The following is a 12,114-nucleotide window of genomic DNA, read 5'->3' on the forward strand; positions in this document are numbered from 1 at the left end:
CACAGCTATCCACAAAACCCTCCAGTATAAAAGATTCTAATAAACTGATGACTAGAACAGTTACTCACTGTTGTGTGACTTTTTTTTTTTAACCCCTCCAAGGTCTTATTTTAGAGGTCCCAAGTCCGTCACTGCTCGCTGAGCCAAGCAGAAACAGAAAGCTCTCAGCACATGGTGTGGTAGTGAAAGAGCCCTATAATATAGCTAATAATCATATAACAAACAGAGGAGTAGGTGAATACCTCTGGTCCAGGGCTGAATGTGTGTATAAATCCAGGAAGAGCCACCAAGGCTGAGAACTCCCACACAATCTAGGTAGTGCTGGTGACCAAAGTTGAGTATCTCAGTCCAGTTTTAGGGTCCCTGTGTGATTGGAGAGAAAAAGAAAACCACAGTAAAGGATAGGCCATGTTCCCACATCTATATACCCAGGAGTCATACAGATGGAGCACACACTAGAAGACAGGATTATGGTAGAGATCAGTGAAGTCTCATGATCTCATGAATTCTGCTGCTTATTAGAGACTAAAATACAACAATTCATTGCCAACAGCAGAGTGTGGGTCAGGTTGTCATTCTTCTTCCATAGTAGTCAGGTGGGAAATTTAGCAATAGTGAAAGAGGGCAGATTACCAGTCAGGAAAAACAAAAATATACTCACTTCATAATGCTTCTAAGGGTGAACTAAAATACACTGGTTCCAACATTTTCTGGTTTCTGAGGGACGTGCTTCCTCTAGAGATTCTAAACGTACTAATATAAACTAGGGATAGACATTTTAAACAAGTTTCCCAATCAACTGTGTTTAACAAACTGATAAATTATTTTCCAATAGCTATTTGATAGAATTGACTTGTTTTTACACTGTGTTAACAAAGCCTAAAAACTAAGACAGAATTAAAGATAGACTGTTAAAAGCTTATAGATGGTAGAAAATTCAAGATGACTTCTATGAAGCCAGAAAGAGCCTAAGATCACCTCCTCCCACAGATAAAACCAACATGCAACTACATTTGGAATAATTTCCTCTGAAGAGAACCTGAATATGGATAAACAGAGCCTCCAAAATGAGACACAAAGGCAGCACTGACACGGGTAAGAGTGACAGAGACAAGTTCTCACTGAAAAAAGAAAAAGCCCAACCCAGGTGCAGTTATCTATAATTCAGAGGGATCTCAAGAACACAACTCCTCCCTTAGGCATTCTAACCTTTAGGTCCTTCACAGGAGAGACAACACTCTAAAAAGCCATGCTTTGAGAAGTAACAGGGATTATAACCAGAAAAATCATAGTTATAGGGAATGGTACCTATTCTTAAAAGCCCAGTTGGAAAAATGCCTAGAACATACATGCTAGTCCAGGAACATCTCCCAGCCATATAGGAAACTGGTGATACACTCTTTCGGGATGGAAACACTGTCAAGAACCACTTCTGTGGTCACATTCTACCGTGCTCATTCCAAGGCTGTTACTCACACACTAAGGTGCTGTCTGCTGGCAACCCTGCCAACAATGGCAGCAGCACCCATAGTACCCCAGAAAGATGGGGGGGGGTGCTTAGAAGAGACCCACCCACCCACCAAAGCAGACCCAACCAGCTGGTAGTGGTGGGGGTGAGGAGTGGAATGTGGGAGCTCTGCCCACTACTGCAGCCCAAAGATAGCCTGGTCAGAGGAAGAGTCCCACACACTACTGCAACCCTGGCCAGTTGAGCCACAGAGACAAATCTAACCAGCTGCAGTGACCTAGCCAGCTGGGCCAAGGAAAGAGCCCCAATCACCATCATCATGCCAGCCTGGCACACAAACTCACACAGGAAATGTTCCCTTGAGCACCTGATTCTTGTGGCCAAGGGAGAGTGTACTTCTGGGGCCCATAGGACATCTACACAAGGACACTCCTTCAAGACTGGGAGAGGTAGCCAGTTTGGTGAATACATAGAAATAGAGACAGAGAGTCAAGCAAAATGAAGAGAGAGAGGAATATATTCTAAACAAAAGAACAACAGTAAAATGAAGAGAGAGGGGAATATATTCCAAACAAAAGAAAAACAACTCAGAAAAAAGATCTAAATGAAATGGAGATAAATAACTGATGTGATACAGAATTCAAAATAGTAGTCATATAGATACCTACCGAACTTAGGAGAAGAAAGTGATGAACATGGTGAGAACTTCAACAAAAAGAGAGACAATTTAAGAAAGTACCAATCACACCTGAAGAATACAATAGCTGAAATGAAAATATATACTAGAGGGAATCAACAGTAAGTGAGATACTGAAAAGCAGATCAGTGACCTGGTGACAGAGAGTAGAAACCACCCATTCAGAAGAGCAAAAAGAAAAAAAAATTATTTGAAGAAAACAAGAATAGTTTAAGGGATATCAGGGACAACATCAAGCATACTAACACTGACATTATAGGAATCCCAGAAGAAAAAGAGAGAAAAAGGGTTAAAAAAGTTACTTGAAGAAATAATTTCTGAAAACTTTTCTAACTTGTGGAAGGAAATAGATATCTAGGTCCAGCTAACATGGAGTTCTAAATAAGATTAACCCAAAGAGAACAGCTCCAAGGCACACAATTAAAATGCCAAAAATTAAAGATAAGAGAGAATCTTAAAAAAGGTAAGAGAGAAAAACTACTAGTTATATACAAGGGAACTCACATAGGCTAGCCCCCTTTTCAGCAAAAGCTCTGCAGGCCAGAAGAGAGTGGCATGATATCTACAAAGTGCTGCAAGAAAAAAACTTAAAACCAAGAATATTCTACCTGGCAAAGTTTAAACTTGAAGGAGAAATAAAGAGTATTCCAAACAAGCAAAAGCTAAAGGATTCATCACCACTAAAACAATCTTACAAGAAATGCTAAATTAAAGCAAAAAAGATCATAACTAACAATAAGAAAATATATGAAAGTAAAAGAATTCTCTCTGGGAAAGGAATTATGTAATAAATGTACTGAACCAATACTTTATACAGCTCATACAAAGTTTAAAAACAAAAGTACTGGGGCACCTGGGTGGCTCAGTTGGTTAAGTGTCTTGATTCTTGATTTTGTTTCAGGTCATCATCTCATAGTTCATGGTTGGAGGCCTGAGTTGGGCTCTGCAGTGACAGTGTGGATCTTATTTGGGATTCTCTCTGTCCCTCTCTCTCTGCTCCTTTCCTGCCTTCAAAATAAATAAATAAACTTAAAAAAAACACAAAACCCTCCACAAAATTACTAAAACCAACTATAATAATGAGGTAAGGGATATACAAATTAAAAAGTTATAAAATATGATGTAAAAAACATAAAAATGTGCTTTTAGAATGTAAATGAACTTGAATGACTATCAACTTAAACTAGGCTGCTATTACATATATCAAATATATATTATATAATATATAAAATACACACATATATGTATGTGTATCATATATCAATTTCATGATAAACACAAACCAGAAACCTACAGTAGATACACAAAGAAATATAGCAAAAGGAATCCAAACATTATACTAAAAAAAGGCATCAAATTTCAAGAGAAGAAAGGAACCAAAGAAACTATAAGAACAGCCAGAAAAAGTTAACAAATTGAATAAATACATATCTATCAATAATTACTTTAAATGTAAATGGACCAAATTCTCCAGTCAGAAGTCATAGGATGGCTGAAGGGATAAAACAAAACAAAACCACAAAAACAAAAACAAAAACGACCAATCTAAATGGTGCCTACAATAGATTCACTTCAGATCTAAAGATACACACAGACTGAAAGTGAAGGGATGGAAGAAGATATTTCATGCAAAATCAAACAAAAAGAAAGCTGGTTAGAAATACTTATGGAAAATAGAGTTTAAAACACTGCAATAAAAGAGAGAGAAGTGCATTATCTAATGACAAAAGGATCAATCCAACAAGAAAATATAACAATTGTAAATATCTCTGCACTCAAAATAGAGCACCTAAATATATAAAGCAGATATTAACAGATATAGAAGGAGAAGTTGGTAGTAATACAATAGTAGTGGGGACTTTAGTACTACACTTACATCATTGGATAGATCATCCAGACAGAAAACCAGCAAGGAAACATTGGGCTTAAATGACACACCAGACCAGATGGAATTTAACATTCCATCCAAAAATAGCAGAACAGGGGCGCCTGGGTGGCTCAGTCGGTTAAGTGTCTGACTTTGGCTCAGGTCATGATCTCCTGGTTCGTGGGTTTGACCCCCGAGTTAGGCTCTGTGTTGACAGCTAGCTCAGTGCCTGGAGCCTGTTTCAGATTCTGTGTCTCCCTCTCTGACCCTCCCCTGCTCACTCTGTCTGTCTCTCTCTCAGAAATAAATAAAACATTAAAAAATTTTTAAAAATAGAATAAACATTCTTTTCATGTTCACATTTCAAAATGCAACATTTCCCAGAATGGACCACATTATGCCATAAAAAAAAAGTCTCAATAAATATAAGAAGGCTGAAATTATATCAAGCTGCTTTTCAGACCACAATGGAATAAAATTAGAAATCAATTATAAAAAGAAAAGTAGAAAAAACCAAAAACATGTAAAGACAAAACAACAAGCTATTAAACAACCAATGGGTTAATGAAGATACCAAAGAGGAAATGTAAAAATACCTTGAGACAAATCAAACAGGAACACAATTTTCTAACATCTAAGAGATATAGCAAAATCAGTTCTAAAAGGGAAGTTCACAGAGATATAGGGTTACTCCAAAAAAACAAGAAAAATCTCAAACAATCTAACTTTCTACTTAAATGAATATAGAAAAAAAAAAAAAAAAGCAAACAAAGCCCCAAATTAGCAGAAGGAATGAAGTGATAAAGTTCAGAGAGGCAATAAATTAAATGCAGGAAAAAGATAGAAAAGGTCAATAAAACTAAGAGCCAATTCTTTGAAAAGATAAAAGTGATAAACCTTTCCAGACTCATAAAAAAAGGGGGGGATGGGGGTTCCAAATAAAACCCGAATTGAAAGAGAAATTACAACATATACCAGAGAAATATGAATGATCATACTACTGTGAACAATTATACACCAACTAATTGGACAACCTAGAAGAAACGGATAAATTCCTAGACATGTACTATCTTCTAAGATTGAATCATGAAAAAAATAGAAAACCTAAATAAACTAATTACTAACAATAAAGTTGAATCAGTATTAAAAAAAAAATCCCAACAAATAAAAGTCCAGGATCACAGGGCTTCACTTCTGAATTTTACCAAAAATTTAAAGAGTTAATAAGATGAACATCAGGGAAGGGAAGCAAAAATAATATAAAAACAAGGAGGGGGACAAAACATAAGAGACTCTTAAATATAGAGAACAAACTGAGGGCTACTGGAGGGATTGGGGGTAAAGGGATGGGCTAAATGGGTAAAGGGCATTAAAGAAGACACTTGTTGGGATGAGCACTGGGTGTTATACACAAGGGATGGATCACTGGAAGCTACTCCTAAAATCATTATTCCACTATATGCTAACTAGCTTGAATGTAAATAAACAAATAAAATTTACAAAAAAAAATGAAGAGTTAACACTATCCTTCTCAAATTATTGCAAAAAATGGAAAAGAATACTTCCAAACTAATTTTGTAAGATCAGCAATACCCTGATAGCAAACAAGACAATGAGAACTACAAAAAAAGTCCAATATCTCCAATGAACATAGATGTAAAAATCCTCAACAAAATATTATCAAACCGAATTCAGCAATACATTAAAAGGATCATACACTGTGATCCAATGAAATTTATTCCAGGAATGTGAGGATGGTTTAACATTAGTGAATCAATCAATACGATAAACCACAGTAACAAAATCCAACATAAAAATCATATGATCACCTTAATAGATGCATTTGACACAATTCAATACCCATGTGATAAAAACCTAAACAAAGGGGGTATAGAGAGAATATACCTCAGTATAATAAAGGCCATATGTGTTAAAGTCAAAGCTAACATAATACTCAATGTTGGAAAGTTGAAAACTTCCTCTAAGAACAGGAAAAAGACAAGGATGCCACTTTAATTCAACCTAGTATTTGAGATCCTAGCCACAGAATTTAGGAAAGAAACAAAAATGAAAAGCATCAAAACTGGAAAGGAAGAAGTAAAACTGCCGCTACTGGCAAATGGTTTAATACTATATATAAAAAATTGGAAAAACTCTTAGAGTTAGTTATTATAACTATTAGAATTAACAAATGGATTCAATAAATTTGCAGGATAAAAAATATACAGAAATCTCTTGTGTTTCTACACACTAATAGCAAACTATAAGAAAGAGAAGAAATCAATCCCATTTATAACTGCATCAAAAAATACCTAGGAATAAATTTAAACAAAGAGGCAAAAGACCTGCACTCTGAACTGTAAGGCAGTGATGAAAGAAACTGAAGAGAACACAAATAAATGGAAAAATATATCATGCTTATGGATTGGAAGGAGATTATTGTTAAAATGTCCACACTATCCAAAGCAATCTAGATTCAAGGGGATCCCTATTAAAATACCACTGACATTTTTCACAGAACAAGAACAAATAATCTGAAAATTTTTATGTAACCACAAAAGACTCCAAGTAGCCAAAGCAATCTTGAGAAAGAAGAATAAATCTGTAGGTACCATGCTCCTTAATTCAAACTATACCTCAAAGCTACAGTAATCAAAACAGTATGGTACTGGCAAAAAAAGAGACATAAAAATCAATGTATAAGAATAGACATGCCAGAAATTAACCCATGACTATATGGCCAATTATCTATGACAAAGGGAGGCAAGAATACATTGGGGAAAAGAGTCTCTTCAAAAAATGGTGTTGGGAAAACAGGACAGCTACAACCAAATCAATGAAACTGGACCACTTTCTAACACCATATATAAAAATAAACCCAGATGGATAAAAGACTTAAGTGAAGACATGAGACCTTAAAACTAGAAGAAAACATAGGCAGCAAGCTCTCTGACATCTGTCCTAGCAGTATTTTTTTTTTTTTTTTTTTTTGGATCAGTCTCCTCAGACAAGGGCAGCAAAAGCAAAAAAAAATTATTTTATTTTATTTTTATTTATTTCTCTATACACAGCCCTTTATTTATTTATAAATAGTTTATTGTCAAGTTGGTTTCCATATAACACCCAGTGCTCATCCCCCCAAGTGCCCTCCTCAAAGCAAAAATTTTTAAATGGCACTACATCAAACTAAAACCAACAGAGCAAAAAGGCAACCTACTGAATGGGAGAAGATATTATCTCCAATAAGGAATTAATATCCAAAATAGTTTTTAAAAACCTCAAAACTCACTATCAAAAAAACAAGTTCTCTGATTAAGACATCTGCAGAGGACCTGGATAGGTATTTTTCCAAACACATACAGATTGCCAACGTATGAAAAGGTACTCAGCATCACTAATCATCAGAGAAATACAAGTCAAAACCACAATGAGATGTCACTTCATAAATGTCAAAATGACTACTATCAACAGGACCAGAAATACTAAATGTTGACAAGGATGTGGTAAAGAGAAATCTTGCAATGTTGGTGGGAATGTAAAGGGTGTGGTCACTATGAACAGCAGTAAAGAGGTTCCTTAAAAAATTGAAAATAGAGGTACGCCTGGGTGGCTCAATCAGTTAAGTGTCCAACTTCGGCTCAAGTCATGATCTCACAGTCAGTGAGTTTGAACCCCACATCAGGCTCTGTGCTGACAGCTCAGAGCCTGGAGCCTGCTTCAGATTTTGTGTCTCCCTCTTTCTTTGCCCCTCCCCTGCTTGTACTCTGTCTCTCTCTCCCACAAAATTAACAAACCTTATAAAAGATTTTGAAAATAGAACTACTATATGATTCATCATCAATTACACTTCTGGGTATTATCTGGAAAAAAACGAAAAATACTAATCTGAAAAGATTTATGCACCCCATGTTTACTACAGTATTATTTACAATAGCCAAGATAGGGAAGCAACCTAAGTGTTCAGAGAAAGATCAAAGGATAAAGATGGTGTATGTGTATATATATGTGTGTGTGTGTATATATATATATATATATGTATATATATATATGACATTGGAATAATATTGAAATGACATTGGAATAATACACACACACACACACACACACACACACACACACCCCACATTGGAATATTACTCAGCCATTAAAAATGAAATCTTGCCATTTAGGACAACATGCACAGAACCAGAGGTATATGCTAAGTTAAATAAGTCAGAGAAAGACAAATATCTTATGGTTTCACTTACATGTAGAATTTGAAAAGCAAAAGAAGTGAACAAAAAGGAAAGAGACTCATAATACAGAGAAAAAACTGATGATTGTCAGAGGGGAGGCAGGTACAGGCTTCCTATCTGGTAAAATAACTGGTGAAATAATTGAAAGAGATTAGAGGTACGATCTTCCAGTTATAGAATAAATAAATTGTGGGGATATACTGTACAACAGAGGTAATATAGTCAACAATATTGTAACAACAATATTGTATGGTAATAGTCTATCACTAGACTCAGCCTGGTGATTTTGTGATGTATATAAATATGAAATCAATAGATTGTATATCTAAAACTAATATGTCAATCATACTTCTAATGTCAATCATACTTCAAGAGAATTTTATAGATTTAAAATAAAACAGTGCTTGATATAAACATACATTTCAAATCTCTAATGCTTTATTCAATTAAAGTGAAATTATTAGAGAAAATGTAGTTTGAATATTATTTTCTCTATCTCTGTCAAAATTTCTTATTCTTGTATGAAATGATTTCTTCTTAATAAGCACCAGGCAAATATAAAAGGGCTGTGATAGACAAATTATGTTGCTTAAGATCATTAATTACTAACAGCTCAATTATACTGTGAGGTACCCACAATTCTCATGAAGCTTCAAAAATCCTTATCTTGGATTCTATTAGGTATACAATTCATTTAAATTACATTAATTATACAGATATTTAAATGAAGGAGAGATCATGCTTTCAATTTTCAAAAGTAGAGACAATGATCAAAATATTTATGTACATATCACATATTTTGTTCTGTTGACATTCATAAAATAATTCATTTACTCAGTACAATATTAGCACCTTTCCATGGAATAAAAAAGGCAAACCTAAATTTTCATGTTTGGATTTCTTTAAAGTATTTACATTAATTTTAGAAAGTTCTTTTTTCTTTTTTTTTTTAATATCTAGTCCAATTTGGTCAACATTTTTTAGGAAATAAAATGTTTGAACTATTTTTAGCATTAACAAATGATACCTGTAAAATGCTTTAAAAATCATGGTCAGTGTTGCATTTGTAAGCCTAGACTTTAGAACCTGACTCCTTGATTTCAATCCAAAGATATCTGGGCAAATGACATTAACATTATATCTCAGTTTACCCTTCTGTAGAATGGAAACAACACATATTCTAGTACAGATTTAAAGAGTGATATGTCATATGTTTAAAACAGTGCCTAAGACATGGTGCTATAGAAGTATTTTCTGTTACTATATATTCCTGGTTGGAAGGAGTTCAACTTAATATGCATATTAATGATGACCAAGTTCACCTGTATAAAATGGGTAGTGACAGTTTTTATCTTTAAAATTCCATGAAAATAGTATAAAGTGCCTTGCAGGCTAAATTTTAAATTTGAAATTACTGACTTAAGGATAACTGCCCTTTGTCACATAACTGAACAGTGTAGCAGTGAAAAATCTCTTTATCCTTCAAGTTGTTACTAAAACCTATATGACCAATGACATAACTCTGACCATATGGGAACATACAGGGAAATTGAGACAACCATAAACAATAGTTTTTAGATCCAGCCACAGTTGGGGCTAGGATATGAGAATCCCAGGCAGGCAATGATGAAGAAATATAAATTAAACCAGTGTCTAATCTCTCAGATAATTTGCTCTTTCTCTCCACTCTTCCTTCCTGCTTTATATAAACCACCTCCCAGGACTGGTCAGGACATAGTGAACCCAATACTACAAGAAAACCTGTGTGGGAAAAAAACAAGGATCCCAGTAGGAAGTTTCTATGGAAAATGCAATGTCCTCGCTTTCTTTTCTTGTCATTAAGAAAAACTAGAAAGATCCCATTCCAAACTCAATATACTTTCTTCATGTATGACAAACTCTTATCCAGGAGTTCTGACTATAATAAAATAGTGGGCTTCTCGAATACATTCAGTGAACAGCTACTTGCTTGTTAGAAATTCTTTTCCCTTATCATAGATGGTCTTTTAGGATATATCTTTTTAGGGTATTTTTAGGATTAATACATTGGATTTAAAATCCATTGTGACTTCATGTCACGGTGGATGGTTTGGGGCTTGGTAGAAATAGGAGAAAAAGAGAAAGAAAATATATGCAGATGACTCATTGTTGGATTGCTAGGTTAAATGTGCCCTGGCCAGTCCTGAGGAAGTGGCATATATGAAAGAGGAAGGAGAAGGAGGAACTAACTATACTTGGGTTATTGTGCTAGTTACTTTAAAGATTACATTCATATACATTTTCATATTTTACCATTGTGTTCTATATCTCTCAATCACCCAAAATTAGAGTCTTTAATCTCTCTTTTTTAGCCAAATCTCTATTGAATTTTGCTAACAATTTGCTGCTTTTCTTGGGTCATTTTAACCTGATTACTTCAAATCTGATCTTATTTTTAGGAATAGACTGACCTAAGGTACAATATATTCATTTTAGCTGAATATTCTTCTTGCTGCTGAAGTCTTCCTGCCAAATCTCTCTGCAGCTTAAAGCCACTGATACGCTGATCAGTGGGGAAAAATACTACAGAAAATATTTACTTATTAATTGCTAATTCTAGGTTTTATTTATATGCATGTATATCCTAGTAAGGCATATACATTTATAAAATTAACATATTCAGAAACCTCATTTAATATTTTAAACTTTACCCTGGGGTAGAACTGGTTTGACTCCACTTTTCTCTCTCATTCTCTGGCCCACTCCGCAAGAGCAGGGACAGTGATCTTGGTGCAGTCAGTAGAAGGCAGACGTATTAGTAAACCAGTGACTATGGTATTCAAGCCTTGAATATGTGAGTGTTAACTATAGTTTGGAAGTTACAAAAATACTAAGATGTGATTTTTCTTTTAGGTGGGAAATGAGAAAGGATGAAAGACTAGAAGAGGAAGAAAAAGCAATGCTGGAACATTTAAAACAATTTTGCACCATCCAGAACTCTTCTGTCTCAGATAACACAGAGGAACCATAATCTGCAGAAAACAGCAACAGCTTTATTTTAGGAAATAATCACATGTAATGGAGTAGGATTTTTACTATAGTCAGAATGAACCTCAGATGTGCTGTGAAGCATGAAACCAATAACTGAGTAATCTCTGAAATGAAAAGGAGACACCATATAAAGAATAAAGTGCTACATATTTTTTACTTTAAAAATAATTTCAAAATGTTTTTTCTTTCCTCAGTTTTTCTCTTTATATAACTGCTGCCATCTCGTGTTCCCTTTGAATTATTTTTTTTTTCTTCTTTCAGTCTTGAAGTATCTATGACAACAGACAAAATGTTTGGAAATCTTTTCCCTAAGGATTTTTAAATACAGCAGTTGGATGTTAAGTTGAATGGAGTAACATAGCCCCTTGAGGGTTGACTGAAAATTTCAATTTAATTTTATACCTGTAGCCCAAGTCCAGGTCTTAGTCACTTTTAAAACCCACCAGTGTACCACCCTCCTTTTCCAAAGCCACTTCCTCATGCAGTTTATCTTAATCATAGCCACAAAGACATTCTCCTGATATATAACTTTAGTCCTATCTCTGTCTATAATGGTTTTTCAAACATCATATTTTAACTTTCAATCATATGCTTTCAGATCCCATACCCAGTGTCTCCGTGTTTAGGCAACTGCCTATTATCCTCTTGGTTCAAGCCACACACTTACCATTTTTCCCAACTGGAAACCATCTTTCTCCCCAAATAGCATTTAAAACTCATTACAGCAATCCCATAGTTTCTGCTACTTTTCTTATTTCTAGTACGTTCACATACACATGCACACACACACACACACACACACACACACAATGGAATG

At 34.7% G+C, this 12,114-nt stretch overlaps 1 protein-coding gene and 1 long non-coding RNA gene across 2 annotated transcripts in view; one reads left to right on the forward strand and one right to left on the reverse strand.

Moving 5' to 3' along the window:
* LOC120236541 overlaps window positions 1–359 on the reverse strand; it is a 35,086-nt gene extending 34,727 nt beyond the window's left edge. Inside the window, exon 1 of the long non-coding RNA XR_005529697.1 lies at window positions 243–359. This is a non-coding gene — a long non-coding RNA (uncharacterized LOC120236541). The remainder of the gene's footprint in view (window positions 1–242) is intronic.
* Window positions 1–11,538, forward strand: part of KIAA0825 (KIAA0825 ortholog) — a 357,903-nt gene extending 346,365 nt beyond the window's left edge. Inside the window, exon 20 of the mRNA XM_039239394.1 lies at window positions 11,160–11,538. Coding sequence (XP_039095325.1) covers window positions 11,160–11,277 — 118 coding nt within the window. The 3' untranslated portion in view covers window positions 11,278–11,538. The remainder of the gene's footprint in view (window positions 1–11,159) is intronic.
* The last annotated feature ends 576 nt before the right edge of the window (window positions 11,539–12,114 follow it).

Source organism: Hyaena hyaena, unplaced genomic scaffold, assembly GCF_003009895.1.
Source record: "Hyaena hyaena isolate Hyena2069 unplaced genomic scaffold, ASM300989v1 scaffold_156, whole genome shotgun sequence".
Classification (NCBI taxonomy): domain Eukaryota; kingdom Metazoa; phylum Chordata; class Mammalia; order Carnivora; family Hyaenidae; genus Hyaena; species Hyaena hyaena.